The sequence below is a fragment of the Urocampus carinirostris genome, chromosome 7, assembly GCF_059441175.1.
Source record: "Urocampus carinirostris isolate Australia breed hairy pipefish chromosome 7, RoL_Ucar_1.0, whole genome shotgun sequence".
NCBI classification, from domain to species: Eukaryota; Metazoa; Chordata; class Actinopteri; order Syngnathiformes; family Syngnathidae; genus Urocampus; species Urocampus carinirostris.
Genome location: NC_142355.1, coordinates 43879226 through 43902227, shown reverse-complemented (window position 1 = coordinate 43902227; position 23002 = coordinate 43879226). Strand labels below are relative to the sequence as shown.

Here is a 23002-nt window from a genome sequence, read left to right as displayed (position 1 = left end):
TGAAATCTATGTAAAAGTACAAAGAACATGGTACTCACAGTTAATGGCCGGTTATTGAAAAGGAATAGCTTTTCTTCCTCAGTGTGTTTTCATATCCTGGTTGTGAGACGAGAAGTTGGTCAAAATAAGAGCGGGAGATGAGCAGTTACTTTTAAGGTTTTACTACAGAAAAATCTGGTCATGAATGAAAAAGCGAAGACAGTGGTGGTTTACCATAATTTCTATACAAAAATGGCAGTCTATAAGCTAATTGTAAATCTATTCTAAACTTAAACCTAAGAAGGAACCCATGAGATAAAACCGGTTTCCGGTCATAAGGTCATCAACATTTTTTAAAAAGCCTAATAAGGTAAAACTTTAAAGCAATTTCTTTCACACGTACGGATGTTTAATGGTATGTAGTGGCCGCTCAGTACGGTACTCTGTATTTGTATTGAATCCCTTAACCACCAGGGTCAACGAGGCACACATCTGTGCTGTGTCTTGGGCATCTACAGGCTGGTGGCGCGCATCCCTCTCTCTGTATTGAAAAAAATGGGAAATGGAGATTAAAAAATAACAGAAGACGAGTGTTGGAATATCTGTATAACACAGTGCACATCCACTAGCTCCTGGATTCTGAGGGAATTCCGCTTGAAGAACCCGGTCAGACTTTTTATAACCCCCACAAGTTTGTTTTAAAGAAAATTGTGGGGTACTAGATACCCAATACATTCAAGGTTCTCTAATCGGTGAATGTTACAGAATAAATATTAGAGAAAACTACTTTGCTGGGTTGACGCGACAGCTTAGTGGTTAGCACGTTCGCGGCAAAGTTCTGAGGTCATGGGTTTAAATCCAATAACCAGGAGAACATGCATAGGTTTCCTATGCGGGGTTTACATGTTCTCCTCCTGCTTGTGTGGGTTCCTACAGGCACTCCAGTTTCCTCCCACATTCCAAAAACATGCATGTCGGGGAATTGGCCAGTTCAGATTGTCCCTAGGTGTGAATGAGCGAGTGAATTGTCTCTCTCTGTGTGCCCTGCGACTGGATGGCAACCAGTTCAGGGTGTCCCCTGCCCACTGCCTGAAGACGGCTCGGATTGGTTCCAGCACGCCCGCAACCCCACCAAGGATAAGAGGTGCAGATAATAGTTGGATGGATTGAACAGCTAGCATAAAAGTAAAAACAAGATAATGATATGAAAAGCCCCCTACCTAAGAGCAGTGGGTGTGCACTCTGGAGGAATTATTTGTAATGGAGAGGATCACTTTTCAATGACGATCCAGGAGACCCAATCCATGGACAAATGTAAAAAATGGATGGATTACAGGAAAAATAAGGACAACAGTAATGAACATTGAAGACTGGACTTGAACTGGATAAAGGTTTGAGCAACCCAACACTGCAATGTTTTTTTCTTCCCCCCTTTGTTTTTGTATATTTGTTGTGTATTCAAATAAAAAGGGAAAACAAAGCACAACAAAAATAATGTTACTTTTAAAGTTATTAAGGAATGGTTTAATGGAGAAGCTATCCAACTGACGATTCCTCGTATTCCTTGGGAAAATCTTACTCAAGTTGATAAACATTTGCCTGGGTAAATCAATTGTATTTTGTTAACAGTGAGGAAAAATGGACTTGACTAATTGTCATCTTCCCTGCTTGCATACTTGAGCTGATCTCATCTCAAGAGCTGAAACTAATACTTCCTGTCTGTGTGTTCCACTGAAATAAGTAAGGGGCTATGTCATGGTTTGGCTCCTGCAGTCCTTTTGATTCTCCAAACATAGCAGTATTACCCCATGTTTCAGTCCCTTCACTATTCCTCTCCCCAGGTGATTCCAATCAGACAATTACCCACCTCCACCATAAATGGTCCGGGCTCTAATTTCACGCTGCTGAATTGTTTTGATTTCTAAAAACATTCACCCGCAAAGACCACAGGCTTCTCCTCCCACGGCTTAATTCTTTACTTACTTCCTAGTTCCTCGTTCCATGTTCACCCACTCCAAGTCCTGCCACTCCAACCAACTTTTGAAAGGTACTCCCAAGTCTTTCTTTTAATATTTTAAGCTTCTCCAAGAATTGCTCTTTCAATTCCCTCATTGTCCCAGGATCCTCAATATTTTTTATAGGTACTCCCAAATTTTCCTTTCAAGATTTTCACCAACCCAAGACTTTCTCTCAAATTTCCCTCCTCAGTAGTTATGGTTCCACACTCCCTTCTCACTAATAAAGTATTTTGTTGTTTGAAAAAAAAAAACGACCCCTATTGCCGTTTGATCACGTCCCTGTAATGCGTGTCCTTGTTGTCCTGCATTTGGGTCTGTCCAACACCTCGTGACAGAGTAGACGTAACACTGGAGCTTAAGGCCAATTTTGACTAAAAAGTCAGATTGCTTAAATATGACCATAAAAATAAAGAATGTATTTAAACATGACTAAATACCGCCAGTGACACGATTCACTATCACATTAGCCTTCTCCAACAGTGTTTTATGAAGGGATCAGAAAGAAGCAGACCTTAAAGAAACAGTGTGTATAATTTAGCGCCTCTTGGTGGTAAAAAAACTTAAACGAAAAAAAAAAAAACCATTATAGATTTAAATAAATGAATTATGTAAACATGCATTTAAAAATGCTCATCAGTGAAGAAATTTGCATGTATTTGAGATAAGATGAGTCTCACCTCAAGGGAGCTGACATGATTGGCGGCCATCTTGCTGCCAAGGCCCCCTCCAAACTTTTTTTTCTTTTCTTCCTTTGGCACGTAATTTCAATTATTTCCGTTTTCATTTTTTTTCAGAACATTGTAAAAGATATAGTTCCACTGTAGGATATTTGGGCAGCATGGCAGTGCATTGGTTAGCGTGTGTGCGTTACAGTTCTGAAGCCATGGGATCAAACCTTACTGTGTGGAGTTTGCATGTTCTCCCCGTGCTTGTGAGGGTTTCCTTCCGGTTTCCTCCCACATTCCAAAAGCATGCAGGTTAATTGACTGGTCCAAATTGTCCTTAGTTGTGAATGAGTGAGTGAGTTGTCTGTCTCTGTGTGCCCTGCGACTGACTGGCAACCAGTTCTGGGTGTACCCTGCCTACTCCCTGAAGTTGGCTGGGATGGGCTCCAGCACCCCCCGCAACCCTACTGGATGGATGAATGTAAGATATTTTTGCTTATTTATATATTATTTTGTAATTTTTCCCATTTTTTCTTTTCTTTTTTCTTTTTACTTGTCTTTAATTTTTTTCCTTTTTTTCTTCCTTTATGTCTGATAACTTTTTAATTACTTTTTTGGGCTTCATTAATCTTTCTCTTTAATTTATTTTATATTTTTCTTCTTCCCCTTTTTCTTTTTCATCTTTTCTTTCATTTTTCTTATATGTTTTCTTGCTTTTCGCGTTTACTTTTTTCATATTTTTCTCTTTTTCTATTTTCTTTCTCTTCTTTCGGTTACTCTTTTCTTTTTTTCTCTTTACGAAAGGCAAAAAAGTGAAGGGAAAGTATGTTTTGCTTTGTTCACTTTGAGTCTCCGAAGTGTGTATATTTCCTTATGCTATTTAGCACTCATTTTCGGTCACATAACACCATACAGATACATCTAGTGGTCAAATAACACACACTGTACCTTTAACATTACATTCAAACCGCAATGAAAGTAACTTAAATGGACACTGTATATATTTGATCGCTAGATTCACTGTTTTGTGTAGTGGAACTGAAAACAAGTGCCAAAATGAAGAATACAGACTACAGGTATTCAAAGTGACTGAACCACATTTTTTTCTTCTCAAATTTATTTATTTTTTCATTTTTGGTCTCAGCCTTTTACAAAGTTTTTGATTACAGGGGTTACCTGTAGCAGCAACATGGCAGACAAGTATGTCAGCTCCCTCTGGGTAAGCCTATTGCTATACATAATAATACGAATATCTTGACCCACGAGTATTCACAAAAAACATTATTTTTCTTGATATTCAAAATTTATTTATTGAATGAAGTCTTCTTAACCACTAGAAGTAGCCAAATAACACAGCATGGTCTGCCCAAGAAAAAAAACCACAGAGGATTTACAATTAAAAAATAACTTTTTATTTGGGCATGAATTACAATAGTAAAGTCCCTAAATAAAGATCTGATTTATTAATAGAACACGCCATTGCGCTCTAATACGCTTTTGCTCCTCACTGGATACCGTAGGCCCACAAAAAGATGGCGACCCTCACTTTGGTCGGCCGTCCTGCGAGTGTCCTTCCAAAGATTACGAGTGAGTAGCGTCAAAATATAATCTAATATCTGTTGTTGATGTTTTGTTAATTGTGGGAATACTTGACACAACTGCTGCAGGCTGCATTTCATTGCGAACGCAACCCTGCGTTGTACGACCTTGCTTTTTATCTTTGCTAATGACTAACGCTAGCTTGTTTTTGTTCCGTAGCAACCTGGCAGATATAGAAGAATAGAATAAGAAATTAGTACAGTCTTGCAAAAACTGTTTATATGCACTGTGCAATAGTTTTTGAACATACATGTGTGTAACATATGCATTTTTAAAGGGTCTTTGTGTCCAACATAAATTAACAACGATCAAACCGGCGTCAGCTACACAATCTGTAGTTTATACCAAGTATTCGGTGTCCAGTCCTTGAAAGTTGAAATGAAATGAAATGAAATGATCTGCATTTATATAGCGCTTTTCAAGTCAATGACTTCCCAAAGCGCTTTACATTGTGCTTCACATTTCCCAATATCACCCGTGATCTGTACAGCCATGTAAGGCGCTAACCTGCTTATTGGGGGTATTGGGGGGTTCAGTGTCTTACCCAAGAACACTTCGACATGTAACACGGACAAGCCGGGATTCGAACTGGGATCCCTTAATCCTAAAACGATTGCTCTACCTCCTGAAAACCAAACATCTAGGCTGTATAAAATACATATGCATATTATAAATATATTTATCATTTGACCATATTTGTGCTTAATAAACGGCTTGCATCAGGGGTGTCCAAACATTTCAGAAAAGCGGGCCAGATTTTTAGTAAGCTTAAAATGTGTGCTTGATGACTGTTCAGCCTGGCATTGAACAGTCTTTGATAACTTTACTCCGAGAAAGGTTTGCAAGTGTTCCTCTTATTTTTAGAGCTTTGAATCTAAAATACCGCTTTTTGAATTTTTTTTTTTTTTTTAAACCATATACAGTGGGACCTTGCTACTTCGCGCTTCGACGTTTGCGGATTCAGAGCTTCGCGGGCCTAAAAAAATAATAATAATTAAATAAAATAATTTAAAAAAAAAAAATTATATATATATATATATATATATATATATATATAATATACTTTTTTTTTTTAAGCATTTTTGAAGGGGCGTCTCTACCACGCTCGCGGGTTCAGAGCTTCGCAGGTCTAAAAAATAATAATAATAGAATAAAATAATTTTTACATTTTTTTTATTATATATATGGGCAGCACGGCGGTGCAGTGGTTAGCGCATGTGCGGCGCAGTTCATGTCATGGGAACCTCCTGCGTGGGTTTAAATCCAGCTCCAGACTTTCTGTGCGGAGTTTGTATGTTCTCCCCGTGCTTGCGTGGGTTTCCTCCAGGCACTCCGGTTTCCTCCCACATTCCAAAAACATGCATGTCAGGTTAATTGGCCGGTCCAAACTGTCCCTAGGTGTGAAAAAGCGAATGAGTTGTCTGTCTCTGTGTGCCCTGTAACTGGCTGGCAACCAGTTCAGGGTGTCCCCTGCCCACTGCCCGATGATTGATGAAATGGGCTCCAGCACTCCCGCGACCCTACTGAGGATAAGCGGTGCAGCTAATGAGATGAGATATATATATATATTTTATTTTTTTTAAGCATTATTGAAGCGGCATCGCTACTTCGCAGATTTTCACTTTTCGCGGGTGTTTTTGGTCCCCATTAACCGGGTCTAAAATAATAATAATAATAATAATAATAAGATTTAAAAAATAATATTTTTTTTAAGGTGCGCCGCTACTTTGCGGATTTTCACTTATCGCGGGTGGTTTTGGTCCCCATTAACCGCGATAACCGAGGTCCCACTGTAGTTGGGTAGTATTGTACATTAGTGCTGCACGATTTTAAGAAAATACAAAACCAATTCTATGATTGTAAACTAGTATTGCTATTTCAATGGTATTATAAAATAAAAATTGATTTTTTTTCTTGACTAATTTTGTTTTTTATGAGTACTTAACCCTCCTGTTGTGACTGGCCACTGTGTTGTTAAAAACCCAGAACAATCCCCTTGAATGATATTGTATTTAATTTTGAAAGTTGGGACATTTCCTACATTCTTCCCAACAGTAGAAATTGAAATGCTGTTTTTCATTGACATTTCCATGTAAGCCAGGGGTCTCAAGCTCACGGCTCTGGGACCAATTGCAGCCCCCATGATGACAGTGTAAGGCCCCGCGTTAATATAAAGTGGAGGGACATTGTGTATTATTTTCTCACTCTGTCGCTGTATTCTGTCCTGCCACCGAAAACAAGTGCTCAAAGAACAACAGAAGACAAGACATGGTGACCATAACGCACCTTATTACTTTTGAAATGAAGAGAAAAAAAATGAAAAAGAAGAAAGAATGAAAAGAGAAATGGGAAAAAAGAAACAAGACAAAAAGTAAACCTCAAGAAAAGAAAAAAGAGAAAAATCTAAAAATGAAGAGAGAAAATTGCCTTTTCTCATTTTTGTCCTTTTTTTTTTTTTCCATGTCTTTCTTCTCCATTTTCCTTTTTTGTTTTCTTTTTCCCTATTTTTTTTATTCCCATGTTCCCTTTTTTGCCACTTTTTCATATTTCTTATTCCCCGTTTTTAAATAATTTAGAAAAAATCTTTTACCCTTCTTTTACTCTCTTCTTTTTTTGAGAAACGCTGGGTAAAAATTGGGACAAAAAAGGCTTTGGCTCACTTTTAGTCTCCGTAGTTTTTAGTTTTCCTTGGACTCATTTTTTGTTGAACTACACATCTAGTTGGTTGAACGTGACATCTAGTGGAAAAATATAAACTCTGTCCCTTTAAGAACAGCGGAATGTTTTTGTTTTTGTGAAACCCGTTTGGCCCAACCTACCCCGGATCCTAGCTTCCGTGGCCCCCAACTCAATTGACTTTGAGACCCCTGATAAAAGCAGTATTAAAAATTTAAAAAAAGGGGGGGGGGTGTCCTTAAATGAAGACAACTCAAGGTTTAATCATATTGACATGCTTTAACCTTTAAAAAAGCGTCCTCTTCTGGGGAGCTTTGTTATGGTTGCTGTCTGCTCACACACACAATCGCACTATGTCACATTGCAATATCGATTAGATTTCGGTTAACCGTGCGGCCCTTCTGTAACAACTGATACCATCGCAAGTGTGTTGTGCCTCTTTCCAAACAGGGAGTAGCTGTCCTCCCGTTGGATTGTTAGCCACTTGTGTTGGCCCATTTCCACAGAGAAAATTGCACCATGCCGTCATTCCGAAAGGGAAGGGAGGCCGCTCATCATCCAGTGGCATCGCCGCCACTGTGTTTGGTGCTACAGGTTTCTTGGGACGATACGTGGTTAATCGCCTGGGTGAGCCGAGAAGTAACACTACTCATCCAATCTCCCTTTCATGCAAAGCCAGCATACTACTTTTAACAATAAGACGGATCTGTTCTTAGTTTGCACTAAATGGGAATCCTAGCATGCCTTATTGATCTTTTCTGACAGTTACACATATATTTAATTTGTTATGTTACTCCGTTGCAGGACGTATTGGCTCCCAGATCATAATCCCCCATCGCTGTGATCAGTATGACATTATGTATTTTAAGCCTATGGCAGACCTTGGACAACTAATTTTTATGGTGTGTAAATTCCGAAACCAAGTACAATCCTCCACAGAAACTACCACATTGGCTTTAATGTGTTTTTTTGTTTTTGTTCAGGAATGGGATGCTAGAAACAAAGACTCCATCAAGCGAGCTTTGGAACACTCAAATGTGGTCATAAATCTTGTCGGGAAAGAGTGGGAAACCAAGTATGGGGCCTTTTCTGACACCGTTCCCAGCTAAGTAATCAGTGAATATTGGCGTGTATTTTTATGTGTGTTTGTGAAGGAACTACCGATTTGAAGATATCTTTGTGAGCATCCCTCAGCAAATCGCCAAGGCAACCAGAGAGGCGGGGATTACTAAATTCATCCACATCTCTCACCTCAACGCTGATATTCGCAGCTCTTCTAAATACCTCAGGAACAAGGTTAGAAGCATGTTTTTAGGGGTCGACCGATTATCGGATGGTCTGATTATCAAGTCAAGTCATGGTTATTTGTGTAGCTCTTAATTACAAAGACCAACATTTGGGAATTTGATGGATATCGATATCTGCATTTTTATTTATTCGACGGGCTGATCATTTAGTTTCAGATGCAGCCTACACTCTCTTCCCTTGCTCCTACTCCTTTATACAACTTGCTGATTTTTTTTCCTTTACTGTTAGTTTTGGGTTCAAGTGAAAGCTTAGTCACGATAGTTGTGTGAAAATTGGATTTATTTTCTGTAAAAGATTTCAAGGAGCTTTTAAGTTTATTTAAATTTATAACAAATATTTGTTTCTTTTTGCATTGTTATAAATTTCTTGCACCATTTTTAGGCTTTTACGTCAAATGAACATCGGCATGCAAATATGTGTCATCAGCCACCTCTAAATACTAATAATCGGTATTGGCACAAAAAAAAAAACGTATCAGTCGAAATAGATATGAGAGCAAAGCAAAACCTCTGAAGCCTAAATATTTTCTGTTGTGAAAGGTTTTCCAAAAGTGAAACCATTCTTTCATGTGGCTAGAATGCAAGCCCATTACATTATTATCCTTTCTTTAAAATTAAATTTTGCACTTTTTTGCGTGGTGGACTTTTATTTTACATCCGTTCTCTGTTTGTCTCAGGATGTCGGAGAAACAGCTGTGAGGGATGAGTTTCCTGACGCAATCATCATGAAGCCATCAGAGATGTTTGGGAGAGAGGACAGGTTCTTCAACTACTACGCAAGTACGGATAACCGTACAAGAACTACATAAAAAAAATATACAAACTTCACTCACTATGATCTCGTTCCTGCAGACATGCGTTGGTTTGGCAATGCTATTCCACTGATAAGCATGGGCAAGAAAACTGTCAAGCAGCCTGTTCACGTAAGATTACTTCTTTTTCTGTCACAAACACAGTCAGCTTGTTTTCTTTCCTTTTGATTTGTTGGTTTCAATAGGATGCATCTTAAATTGATCTGCTTGTGCTGTTTCCAATCCCGTTGCTGTACCAGCACAATAGTAAAGTCTTAAATATGAAGTGCTGGAATGAAAAAGCTTTCCATATATAAGTCGGCAAGTCCACTCCAAAAAAAACCCCACTGCTTTCCGAATTTTCATTTTTGGCAGGTGGTTTTCGTCTTTATTAATCCCAAAAACACGAGGGATTCTGTACTTTTTTCAATAGTCACATAAAAGTACACTTGTGTGCCTGTGTATACAGGCACTCAAGTGGCTTAATAACCTGCCAATTGGCTAGCTAATATTACTGATACACTGGTGCTGAAACAACCTCACAAACTGAACTTCCAAATAAATCTTAACAGCTGAACGTCCCATTTTGTACTCAGGCCACAGCCACAATGCAATCCAGTGTTAGCTGATTATGTTAAGAGCTCGTAGGCATCATAAAAAACATCATAAGATGAAACAAATCTCTGTGTTCAATATGTGTATTGGAAAGTTACTCCATTACAAAAGCATCTGGGAGGTTCCATTAATTTCAAAAGATATATATCATCTGCGAGTGTTTAAATTACGAGTGGGGTTATAGAACACATTCTATTTTTACCTTTAGCAGGCATTGAACAGTTATCAGCTTACTAACACTGATAGTTAATAGTGATGAGCCCTTCTTTTTTTAAATCCAGAGTTAGGATTTAAAAATAAAGTGGAGTGTGCTCAGTGACGTGAAACTTTTATTTTTCATTTCTGACCCTGTGATATTTTAATCATGTTTATATCATATCAATGTACCACTATATTCTACTCTGTCCTTAAATGTCTTTCGTAAGGTTGTCGACGTGGCAAAGGCCATCGTAAGTGCGGTCAAAGACCCAGAGGCCAACGGCAAGACCTACGCGATAGTCGGGTAGGTTTTTCACTTGCAGGATATTCTACGTACACCAGCTCATCCTAGCGGGTTCAAATATAGTGGTACCTTTTTATACGAGCACCTCTAAACACCGAAAGTTTAACATAATTTCTCTTTTTTTTTTTTTTACCTGTGTAAAAATTGTTATAGGGTGTACACAATGCAAAATGATTATAAAAACATATTAAATACAAAGAAACTGTATACTTTTGTGAATTTCCCTGCGGGGATGAATAAAGTATCTATCTATCTATACCAGCTCAGTAGCCTAGATGGTAGGGCGCCCGCTTTGAGACTGGGAGGTCGCTGGTTCGCGCCTCGGCCGAGTCATACCTAAGACTTAAAACATTGGTAAAATGGCGGCGCCCTCTGTTGGCTGCGGCTGCATCGGCTCGCTACAACGGGTCAGGTGTATCGACATTTCGTTCTGTGTACATTGTTACAAAGAATGACAATACGAAGGAAATTATTATTATTATCTACTTTGACAAGTATGCACTCTCCATGACTTCTCCTTGACAACCGCCACCCCCTTCTCTGCAGCATGCGCATACTTTCGTTACAGTGCTCATAATAAAATTGCATATGATTTTGTTAATATCCTCTTATTTGTCTTACTACTGTATTTTTTACTTTTGATAACCATTTCAATGTGTTTTTAGTGTCCAGGAGATTTATTTTATAGCAGTTTACAGTTCGCTTGGGTGCTTTTGGGAGGACCGGAGAAGACCAATGAATAATTTACTTTATTTTTAATTGTTTAATTTCATTTCTGAAAAAAAATCACTCGTTATACAAGCTACCAATCCTCAGTGTTCGTATGGGTGCTCGAAATCCTTAAATGCTTGAATTCTAATGTGTTTTCAAGGTCAGGAAAATGCTTGAATTTTGGGGGTGTAGTGCTTGAATGCTTATTCCATTGCCATGTTTCTTGGCAGTCTGACTATAAACCACGCAATAAATGAAGTAAACAGTTTTTAAGAAGTGCGTGAAATTGACGGCAACATGCGGACAGCTCTCAGTGAGCCAGCCAAAAGCTTTTTGGCTTGGCTCACTGAGATTTTTTCGGCTCACAAATGGCTACTCCTTTTTTTTTTTTTTTTTTAATGATATATTATCGATAATAATAAAACTTTATGCACCAAATAATTTAATAGTGTGTGTGTGTGTGTCACATTCACAGGTCCACAAGTAAATTTGTGAAATGCAAAACGGTGTAGCTTTTTACAAACTGAACAGACTTGGAGTGAACAGAAACACAAAATCATTCAAAATGTAAAACAATACAATAAGAATTACAAATTTTAATGCTTGAGTGCCAAAAATAATGATTAAATGGAAAAAAAAAACTTTTGACCATCTTTTGAAAAACACGCAAAAAATATAAATTCTAGTAAGTTAAATAAAAATCTGCAGTTTTTATACATTGAAAGATTGTATGTACTCTGCTTCGGAGCAATCAATCTCATGAAAATTAGTCTATATTCGGCTAATTTGTTTTTTTATACATGCAATACGTTTTCTTTTTGTCTTCCATATTGAACTCAATTATTTCCCAACACCTATAGAGCACTTTCTGTGTTTGTAAACAAGTGTGACTTGTTGAAGCAGAAATCATGTCAGTATATTAGCAGCCCATTGACACAAAAAGAGCAAAGATAACAGATGGGATCAGCTCAAAATAGCACAAATTATGTTCTAGCAGCAAGATAGCGACTTCATTTTTGTCATCAAAGTCAACTAAAAAACATGCTCCGTTAAACGGCGCTGGATTTCTCCCTTAAAGGTACTGGGAAAAATTGGCCTTGAAAGTGCTCGAATTTGGCAATGGAAAGGTGTGCAAACTCTGAATCCTGGAAAGAATTAAGCCTGAAAAAAGGTACCACTTTATAAGAGATGTATTTGATACAGTATGTGCCTTCACAAACATTTCTAGATGTGTGCAGGTTTTTATCGATATTGTAAAGAAGTTCTAAATATTTGGGTATAAGGTGGATTTGTTTTGATTCACTATCAAATGGCAACATAGCATGGTGACACAAATGTTCTTTTGTTTCAAAGCCCTAACCGATACCTGCTCCATGACCTTGTGGAGTACATCTACGCTGTTGCACACAGACCCTTTGTGGCGTATCCCCTACCTCGCCCACTCATTCAGTAAGTGTTGACATCATTTTAGTTGTCAGATATACTTCAAGTTGAGAATGGTGTTGAAATGTTTTAAAGGTGCTCATTTGCACCGTTGTTTATGTCCACTTAACACATCAGTTTCTGGAGGCAACAGGCCTCCAGAGCAGGGGTCTCAAACTCAATCTAGTTGGGGGCCGCTGAAGCTAGGGTCCGTGCGAGGTTGGGCCATGGGATTTTCCACAAAAACAGGGTCGATTAAAAACATCCCGCTGTTCTTAAAATGGCAGTGTTATATTTGTCCACTAAATGTTGCTGTAATGTGTAATGCAACCAAAAATTAGTCCAATGAAGAATATAAACTAGGGAGTCTGAAAGTTAGCAAAATGCAGCATTTTTCTTCCAGCCCTTCTTAAAAATAGACAAAAAGAAGAGGCAAAGATTATTTTTTTACAGAAATAAGAAAATGTGAAGAGGAAAAAAGGATAATGGGAATGGGAAAGTAGAGGGAAATAAATGAAACAAGAAAAATGAAGGATAAAGGAATTAAAGGGGGGAAATGCAATTTTCTCTTTTTTTCTTTTTTCATTCTATTTTTCATGGTTCTAATCCTTTCCTGAATTTTCTGTTTTTATTTTTATTGTTGTCCTTTTTTCTTCTTTTATTTTTAAAAGTAGTAAGATTTTGTTCACTTTAAGTCTCTGTGTTTTGTCTTTTGTTGTGCTTTTAGCACTCATTTCTGGTGGCACACAGTACAATGTGACATCTAGTGGGAAGCAATGCACACTGTCCCTTCACTTGCGAACCTTCAATTCATTAATCTTCAATTTTATTGCGGGAGCTGCTTGGTTTCATTGTTCTGCTGCGTAGCGTAGAAATCAACACACCACAGCAGATGAAAACACTGAAAAGGACGCTTAAAAGTCACAAACGCATAGATCTCGCATTTAGTTGAAAATTCCGCATGGAGAGACAGGGCACACTTGCGTGCGCCTTTTTGAAAGATACAATCAATCGGAAGAATAATTGCCCGATTCATCATTAAAATAATTGTTATTTGGAGTAAAAGTTACATTTACTCAACTGTTAAAGAAACAAATCGAACACATTTAACGCCAAACTTTAACAATCTTTTCCCCATTGTTTGTTGATAAATGTGCTTAGAAAAGATACCCTTGCCATCTGTGATTATCATTTGTAGGGTAGGCTACAAATGTAGGCTGCATGATAAACTAGTCGCTTTAAAAGAAAGAGTTGGAGAAAACTGGAGCGAGAACCTGGGAATCTCTGTGTGAGAGAGAGAGAGAGAAGGTAAGGGGCAGAAAAAAGGTGAAATATTTGGAGAATAAGAGAGCACAATTAGAGAGAGAGAGAGAGAGCACAATAGAGAAAGCGAAAAAAAAAATGATACGACTGAGGAGATCATTTCTTCCTCATGCCGTGAGGCTCTTTAACTCCACCCGGGGGAGTAAAAGCCTACATTAAACCACACCCCCACATTGCATATACCCTATTTTTATTAAATTGTGTGTTTTATGTTGCACTATTTAAATACTCTATATCAACACGTTACATTGGGTATTTATGTATTATATTCCTTCTACTTTATTATTGTTTTATTTTCAACACAAGGATACTGCTGTGTGAATTTCCCTACGAGGATGAATAAAGGATCTATCTATAGAGAAAGATCAAAAGAATGAAAAGTGAAAAATACCAAGAGAGAAAGGAGTGAGGAAAAAAATATCTACAGAAAAGAAAGAAAAAAGGGTGAGAAAAAGATTAAGAAGAAAGAAACGCACTACATTAGCTTTGAGACTGGTGTCTGTCTTAAGTGACATCAAGTGGACATATTTAAAACTGCAGTTCATTTTTTGCTTGCGCTCTCTGTGTTGTCTCGTAGGCCGGATTAAAACCCTTAGCGGGCCGGATCCGTCTTGCGGGCTGCTTGTTTCACACCTGTGCTCTAATGTCATACTTCTGTTCATTTCAGCATGATAGCTCAGTTTTTTGCAATGAATCCTTTCGAGCCATGGACCACCCCGGATAAAATAGAAAGGGTAAGAAACACCCAAAGTTCAATCGGGTTCTAAGAATTACAACCCCATAATTTAAGATTAATAAAATCCTTTTTGTCCCAGTTTCATGCAACTGACCTGAAATACCCAGGACTTCCCGGTCTGGAGGATCTCGGTATCAGTCCCTCCACCGTAGAGCAAAGGGCGATCGAGATCCTGCGAATTCATCGCCGATACCGATACCTGGATGCCGACTTGGAAGCAGCTAAGCCAGCAAAGACCGTCAACTACTAATGTTAGAATCTCAACATCACTTCGATATGCTGTAAATAAAAACTTACTGCTTTATTGTTTCCTGTGAGATATTGTATCACGAATTGGCCTTTAAAGTAAGATCAGGCCTAAAAAATCCAGCCCAACCCACTTCGCGGGTATAAAAGCTTGAACCAGCCAGAGCCCGCCCGAATAACTTGATTTGAGTGATCGGGTTCGAAGTAAATCAGAAGCTGCACTTCGGAATTGTGCTTGCTTCGGCGCCGAAGTACACGCGTTGTTTGAGTGCAGCACCAGGAGGGTGCGGTGGGGGGACTCTAGTAGCGGGGGCAATGGAAACGGAGAAGATAGGACCAAGTATGTGGAAGCAGAAAAATAGAACTGGAAAGAGCAGTTCAGTTGAGGACCGCTATTACTAAATAAAACTGAGTGCACTCCAGACTAATTGTTCAGAAGAGTGTTCTCCTTCCAAAAAGGCCTTGACAAATGGCTGACCACAAGGATTGGCTCAATTGAACATGAAGCTTTGACATTTCTAAGGACTCTCATTACAATAACTCAATGTACAAGGAATTAATACTGCACACAGCTGTGTCTTTAAGGTTCTATGATAAGGTAGAGTTGATGCATCGGAAGACCAATGCTGGGAAAATACTGATATGAACGAATACATTCATATGAATACAGCAAGTAAATACTTCATTAAAATATTGATAAATATAAAGTGTTGCAAAAAATAATAAAACTAACAAGGCTTAAAACTCAATCTAACAGTAACAATCAGTAAGTTTCTGCCTTTGCACATGTTTCTTTCTCCTTGACTATGGTCATAGAACAACTTAACAATCTGGTGTTACATTCAAATCATTTGCAAATATACCAAGTCAATATTTTAGGTGATTTATTTTCTTCGTTTAGAGTGCTTTTATATAGTACTTTGAGTGTCAATTTATTACCTGAAAAGTGCTTTACAAATAAATTTGATTTGAAATAAATCAAAGTGTTGGTATTATATAACAAAAGATACTTTTTAAAAATGGAAATCTCATGTATAACTTGTAAAAACATGATTGTGGGTTGTGCAACCTTTCTAAGAGTGCATTATCAAATTCATTAATTTATATAAAAAATAATTAAGCATTGCTGGAACCTTAGCAAAAGATAAATTGATTTGAAATCAGGTTTTGGAAATGTTTGCTAATAAATTGGTTGCCATTGTTAGGGACTGATGATGCTCATTGTTCCAAGTGAATCTCAGTTTTTTGTGTATTTGCTCAGACCAAAACAGCCGAAAAACAACGTAGGCTAACTGTCCAAATTTTAAAACTGTATGGTTATAAAATGCACCTAACTTCTTATTGTTTTGAGCTGTGAGGCTCAAGCCTGAGCAGTTATACCTGTCAGAAAGTGTCATAATAATTACAGGTAGATTTAATCTAGAATTGTATGCTTGTGACGCCATGTTAGTAAAAATTCCACATATAGAATAGCATAGAACACACAGTGCTCTGGTCAAGTTAGACCAAAATTGAACTTTTTGGGCTGAATGCAAAGTGTTGTACTTGGCGTAAGGGTAACACTGCACATCACCCTGAAAACACCATCCACTCTGTCAAACATGGTGGTCGTAGCATCTGTTATATGGCTTTCTTCAGCAGGGACTAGGAAGATTTTTAGAATTGATGAGAAGATGGATGGAGCCAATACAGGGCGATTCTGGCAGAAAATCTGAGTGCAGGGGACCTGAGAATGGTGCGCAGATTGACCTTCCAACAGGACAACAACAGTTTACAATAAAGCAAGATCTACAATGGAATGGTTTACAACTAAAAATATAAAGTTGTTAGATTGGCCAAGTCAAAGTCAATTCAATTTTTAATTTGTTAGCACAATTTAACATTTTGAATTAATTTGTTTTCACAATTATTGAGTCATACAAAAAAAATAATACTATATATATATATATATATATATATATATATATATATATATGAATTAGGGCAGCACGGCGGTGCAGTGGTTAGCGCTTGTGCGGCACAGTTCAGTCATGGGAACCTGTCGTGGGTTCAAATCCAGCTCCAGACTTTCTGTGCGGAGTTTGTATGTTCTCCCCGTGCTTGCGTGGGTTTCCTCCGGGCACTCCGGTTTCCTCCCACATTCCAAAGACATGCATTTCAGGTGAATTGGCCGGTCCAAATTGTCCCTAGGTGTGAATGAGCAAATGAGTTGTCTGTCCCTGTGTGCCCTGCGATTGGCTGGCAACCAGTTCAGGGTGTCCCCTGCCCACTGCCCGATGATTGCTGGGATGGGCTCCAGCCCCCCCGCGACCCTACTGAGGATAAGCGGTACGGCTAATGAGATGAGATATATGAATTAGTATTTTTTTCTTTTGACAATAATAAAAAACGGAAGCCTAAAATATGTCAATATGTCAAAACTTTCTGGGGGTTGGGGCATGGGTCATTGATTTTGCAAGGCACTAGATTCTTGTAAAGAAAATATTTTTGGCTGCACATCCGCTTTGTCATTGTGAGTCATCACTACAGTCATTGTCTATTTGGTGGTCTTAGTGGACAACTTCTTACTTTCAAGCATTCTTCCTGTTTTATCTGTTTGTATTGATAGGGATGACGTCATCTATACACAGGAAACGTAAGATTCTCACCTAAGTGATTCAAAATGTGTGACATGAGTTTCATTTGAAAGGAGTGTCAAGTCATTTTTATTTGTATAGCCCTTAATCACAATTAGTCTCTAAGGGCTTCACAAGTTATTACATATAAGAAGTTTAGGTTACTCGTATGCTATAGAGTAGAAGTGAGTTTTAAGCCTAGATTTAAACATTTCCACCGAGGTTGCAGATCGGATCTCAGGGGGAAGAGCATTCCACAACACCAACACAACACCAGTGTCTTCTCAATTGCATATCATTGGTTTCCAGTGTCAAGCAAGTTACTTTAAAAAGTAGGTACATATACCCACTGCTTCTTTGAAATGGTAACTGAGTTTCTCCATAGTAGAAGTAACGAGTTACCAGTGACACTAACTAACTCTGTTACTTTGTAATATTCATTGCAATACACCAGCGACAGATTTATCTCACACTTGAAGTGTAACAAATGCAGTGAAGAAAATATGTATTTGAACACCTGTTTATCATCCAGAATTCTGACCCTGAAAGACCAGTTAGTCCGCCCATTAGAAGTCCACCTGCACTCCATGTATCATCCTGAATCAGATGCACCGTTTTGAGGTTGCTGCATAAAGACACCTGCCCACCCCATACAATCAATAACTTATAACATTGACCAAAGAGCTGTCCAAGGACACCAGGGACAAAACTGTACACCTCCACAAGGCTAGAAATTGCTACAGAGCAATTGCCAAGCCGCTTGGTAAACAAAAGTTCCACTGTTGGAGAAATCATTAGAAAATGTAAGAAGCTAAACTAAATCTTAATCGAAGTGGAGCCCCATGCAAGATATCACCTCATGGGGACGCAATGATTCTTAGAAGGTGAGGAATCAGCTGGGAACTACATGACAGGAGTTGGTCAATTACCTGAAAAGAGCTGGGACCACTGTTTCCAAGGTTACACTTAGACATGATTTCAAATCATGCATGGCACGAAAGGTTCCCCTGCTTAAGCCAGCACATGTCAAGGCCCGCCTTAAATTTGCATATGACCATTTGGATGACACAGAGGAGTCATGGAGTTTTGTGCTCAGAGGAGACCAAAAACAACTTTTTGGTCATAATTCCACTTAGGGTGTTTGGAGGAAGAAGAATGAAGACTACAGTCGAAAGAACACCGTCCCTACTGTGAAGTGTGAGGGTGGTAGCATCATGCTTTAGGGGTGTTTTTCTGCACATGGGACAGAACGAGTGCACTGCATTAAAGAGCGGATGACTGGGGCCGTGTATTGTGAGATTTTGGGGAACAACCTCCTTCCCTCAGTCAGGACATTGAAGATAAGTCGTGGCTAAGTCTTCAAACGCGACAACGACCCGAAGCACACAGCCGGGAATACCAAGGAGTGGCTCCGTAAGAAGCATATCAAGGTTCTAGCATGGCCCAGCCAGTCTCCAAACATGAACCCAATCGAGAATTCTTGGAGGGACCTCAAACTCCGTATTTCCCAAAAACAGCAGACACTTGACTGATCTAGAGAAGATCTGTGTGGAGGAGTGGGCCAAGATCCCTCCTGCAGTGTGTGCAAACCTGGTGAAAAACTATAATGTAGTTGCTATTCTGAATGGTGTCATGATTCGAAAAGATGTGATGTAAACAACTCGGGCGAATAAGGAAAACCGCTTTATTCAAAGTAACGGACTGCTTTTGACCATCAGTAACAATAGCAGCGTAATTAGTGGGTTTATCCCGTTACTGAAATAAAAAATGTTATTTAATGGGGTTATTAATTACATTGTATTCCCCACACTGCTGGTTGCCCTCGAAGTTTTGTATCACGACCAATAATGATTGAAAATTGCAGACGGACATAACAAAAAAGGGGAAAACATCATAGTCGAACGAGGAGTTTTTATGTTCTCCTGCATTGTGACGAAACGTTCATACGGTGGTTACCACAGAAATTCTTGAAGATAAACAAAGGTTATGACGCTGGTATACTCTCAACATTTGGTGTACAGTGCTCTTCTTGATTTCTGTGTTTTTTCCAAGTTTATCACTCACAGAGGTTTCAGATCATCAAACCAATTGTAATATCACACAGAAACAACCCAAGGAAATACAGAATTCAGTGTTTAAATATTGATTCAAATTATCAATGCACCAAAAAAAAAATCAAAATCTGGCCCTATGTGAAAGAGTAGTTGCCCACATAACCTTATGGCGAGCTGGGCAAACTTTGGCAGTGATAACAGAAATCAAACGTTTATGATAATTGGTAATGAGTAAGAACGCTGCAGAGGAATTTTGCCCATTTTTCTTTGCAAGATTGTTTCAAATCTGCCATATGGAGGGGTTTAGTAGCATAAATTGCATGTTTAAGATCACATTACAGTATCTTAATTTGACTCCACTCCAGAACATTTTTTTTGAGCCAGCCGAAGGTGGACTTGCTGGTGTGTTTTGGATGGTTGTCCTGCTGCGTATTCCAAGAGCGCTTAAATTTGAGGGCACAAACTTCCCTTGCAGGCCCCGATAGCCTACCACTGCTATATAAATATGCAGTGACACATTTCAACATTACAACAGTTAGAAATGAGTAAACGTTTCTACTTGGAGTGGGATGTGGTTTCGTGAAAGGAGGAGGTGTGAAAGGAGCTCACAACTTTGAGTAAGAGTAAAGAGACAGAGAAGAAACAAGCAACTCTGAGCGATTTTAGGTGCTACCGAAACCAGGACATGGAGAACTCTACAAAGTGTGACTTCTTCATTTGGAAGGTGAACCCATTGCTCATCACCGTTATCCACGCCGTCGTCTTCGTTTTGGGCCTGTTTGGCAACAGTGTGGTTATTTTCACTGTGTGGCGAGCTCAAGGAAAGAAACGAGCATCTAACCTCTACATTGGCAGCCTGGCCCTCGCCGACTTGGTTTTCCTTTCCACGTTGCCCCTGTGGGCAGCAGAGGCTGCCATGGACGGCCGGTGGGTTTTCGGTATGATCGTGTGCAAGATGGCCAGCTTCGCAGACCTCCTCAGTTTTTACTCCTGCGGCTTCCTGCTCACCTGCATGAGCTTCGACCGCTACCTGTCCATCGCGCATTCACTTTGCAGTAGAGGTAAGATCAGGCCAAAAAAAAGCACCCGAGCCCAACGCAGGCCCGAGGGGTATTAAACCCGACCCAGACCGAGCCCCACTAATTAACTGGATTTGCTGGCCCGGCCCGAAAGGGGCCCGAAATTACATATTTTATTTATAAGGAGGGGTGATTTATGATAACAAATTAAACTCTGCCTTTTGTTACAACATCTAGGCCTAAGTTAAATAAAACTGTATAAACATTTACATCTTTTATATTTCTGTGTCTGCACTGCAGATGTTACATTAAGCGACAATCTGTCATTGACGTTTTTTTTTTTTTTGAGGTAGCGAAAACATTTAAGGGCGTCCGTCATTTTGACGACTTGATCATTGGGCCATAATCCACAGCAGCAGTAGTAGTACGTCCTTAAGATTTTAGCGCAGCACTTTCATTGAGTGGGTGTTGCTGTCATCTGGATCATCTCGGTCTTTCTTTCTATACCTGCGCTGGTTTTCCGCACCACCTGGGAGGACCCGAGCAGTAATCTAACTCTTTGTACTATTGATTTTAGCCTGGTGGCGGCCACCGAGCATCAGGACAAGCTCTGGTTTGCCCTTACTGGTCATGATTTTTTGCTACAGGTTGATCAGATGTACAACATCCGACGTAAGGAGAGCCGACGCAAGTGGCGTCTGTTGAAGATTATTACCGCAGTGGTGATGGTCTTTGCCGTGTGCTTGATTCCCCAAAACGTGTTGATAGTCATAGGCGCTCTGGTGCAGCTAGGCGTGTTCTCGGCCGATTGTGCTTTCCTTCAGTTCATGCTTGTGGCTTTCCCGTATGTGAGCAGTCTGGCTGTTTTTAACAGCTGCCTCAAACCCTTTCTCTATGCCTTCTTAGACTTGCGTTTCAGGTCCCAGTGTCTGGGGCTTTTTTGCCTTAAAAAATTCTGCCGGACGCCCACTCGGGTCTAGTGCCCTGCTTAATTACCATATTTTCACTACCATAGGGCGCACTGTGTCAAAAGGCATAGTCTCCATAGCTGGTTCTATTTCTATATCTAACACTGTTGTGGAAAATAGACTTGCATTTGTAGAATAGAGTTGCATACATTTAGAAATGTAGAAAGACTTGCTTACATTGCTTACAGTAGTTAGGGAATGTTGACATCATTCGAGAATATCCTTGGCAAGACAGTTGAGTTTCCCTAAAAGGGCATGAGACCTGCAAGGCCCTTCTTCAAGGACTCTCTGAGCAAACTGAGGCGAACAACATGTCCTAATAAGGGTACGACAGCATCTTCCTTGTTGATTACTGAGGACTAGGGCCGCCTTTTGGGTTGTACTCAAACTGAAGCTATAAAAGCATTGTTATGTCTGGAGTTCTCTGAGTTCTTTTGGGATGACGAAATAAAAGGCTCCCCCTCATGGCTGGTTCCCGATGTACTTAATTCAATCACGAAGAAGACTTAAAAGATTATCGAACCTACATTTTCTCCTACATTAAATGGCGCCCTAGCGTGTTTTTTGGCTCAAATTGACTTCTCGTCGTGAACGCTGCCCAGGCGAGCGGTTGAGGTAAGGACAAGGTTTTTCTTTCCTTATTTCGGTTTGCTTGTCGGGGTAAGTGAAGTGCATTGGGGCCTGTGACGTGAGGGCTAAATTATGGAAATGCGTGCACGTGGATAATCCGTCTGTAGTCCGGCAACAAGTTGGACGGATTGTATGAGTTGATATGAGATTTTTGGCCGGCAACAATCTTGTGCTCAGGGATTGTTGTGATGTTTTTTGGTCGGGCTCCGGGGAGTCTGGATGAAGTAACGGCTGTAATCTGCCGGTCCGTGGCGATGTTAAAAGGGGGTCGGTCTAGAAGGCGATGATAAGACGTCATCAGTTGCTGATATTTTCGGTGACGGAAAGTAGACGATCTATTAATGGTCCTACGGGGGTGTGTTTTTTATGTGGAGAGTTATACCGGCAGAGGTTAATGAGCAGATGTTCAGATGTTGTATTATTGAAATGACTTCGCGGATAGACAGCGTTGGAGGAGCTGTGTATGAGAATTGCTGACGTAATTTCGCTCTGAGCGTTATCTCGCTCGGGAATGTTGGCTGTTGGTGTGTGCGTGAGTTGTTTGGTGTGCGTCTTTGCCTTTTGCGGTCTTGTGTGTATCTTTCGCGCGTCTGAATGCGTGTTAGGGATGGGAGTGTGTTTGAGACAGTTGTAATCGAACTTTGTGTGTGGGGGTGTGTGCCAGCTGGCGATAATTGTCAAGTCAAGTCAAGTCATTTTTATTTGTATAGCCCTAAATCACGAAGAGTCTCAAAGGGCTTCACAGATTGTTACACTATATTACACAAACTATTTTCAACCGACAAGAGGAGTAGGTTATTCGTATGCAATGGAGTAGAAGTGAGTTTTAAGTTTAGATTTAAACATTTCCACTGAGGTTGCAGATCGAATCTCAGGGGGAAGAGCATTCCACAGCACCGGTGCCCGGATGGAGAACGCTCTCGAACCAGCAGAAGACTTCTTTGCTCTCGGGATCATCAGAAGACCAGCACTCTCAGATCGTAGGCTTCGGACCGGGACATAGTGGCAGATCAGATCTGAAAGATAAGAGGGAGCAAGTCCATGTATGATTTTGTACAATACTAAGAGAACTTTGAAGTCACATCTTTGGCTAACTGGGAGCCAATGCAGGTTAGCCAAAATCGGT

The 23002-nt window shown here is 39.7% G+C and overlaps 2 protein-coding genes across 3 annotated transcripts; both read left to right on the top strand.

Moving 5' to 3' along the window:
• The first annotated feature begins 1901 nt into the window (after positions 1 to 1901).
• On the top strand, positions 1902 to 14646 carry ndufa9a (NADH:ubiquinone oxidoreductase subunit A9a). 2 transcript variants are annotated; one of them, XM_088341067.1, is made up of 11 exons: positions 1902 to 2026; positions 7388 to 7564; positions 7742 to 7839; positions 7921 to 8012; positions 8092 to 8233; positions 8922 to 9024; positions 9097 to 9167; positions 10076 to 10152; positions 12217 to 12312; positions 14276 to 14342; positions 14424 to 14646. In XM_088341067.1, the coding sequence occupies exons 1-11, from the start codon at positions 1981 to 1983 to the stop codon at positions 14592 to 14594; spliced, it is 1140 nt and encodes a 379-aa protein (XP_088197193.1). In that variant the 5' UTR covers positions 1902 to 1980; the 3' UTR covers positions 14595 to 14646. The 2 variants fall into 2 exon arrangements, with proteins under 2 accessions (XP_088197193.1, XP_088197192.1); XM_088341066.1 differs by lacking the exon at positions 1902 to 2026 and adding an exon at positions 4144 to 4249.
• A 3429-nt stretch (positions 14647 to 18075) lies between these two features.
• Positions 18076 to 21258, top strand: LOC148363401 (apelin receptor A-like). The gene is made up of 3 exons (XM_088341119.1): positions 18076 to 18089; positions 19926 to 20356; positions 20741 to 21258. Exons 1-3 carry the CDS (start codon positions 18076 to 18078, stop codon positions 21256 to 21258), a joined length of 963 nt encoding a protein of 320 aa, XP_088197245.1.
• Positions 21259 to 23002: the final 1744 nt, after the last annotated feature.

Excerpts from the sequence above, each read along its gene's own strand:
- ndufa9a (XM_088341066.1), top strand. The coding sequence starts at position 4,195 with ATGGCGACCCTCACTTTGGTCGGCCGTCCTGCGAGTGTCCTTCCAAAG. Across the intron at positions 9,025-9,096 it reads GTTCTTCAACTACTACGCAA|ACATGCGTTGGTTTGGCAAT; the intron begins GTACGGATAACC and ends TCGTTCCTGCAG. Across the intron at positions 12,313-14,275 it reads CTACCTCGCCCACTCATTCA|CATGATAGCTCAGTTTTTTG; the intron begins GTAAGTGTTGAC and ends TGTTCATTTCAG.
- LOC148363401 (XM_088341119.1), top strand. Across the intron at positions 20,357-20,740 it reads AAAAAGCACCCGAGCCCAAC|TGGGTGTTGCTGTCATCTGG; the intron begins GCAGGCCCGAGG and ends ACTTTCATTGAG.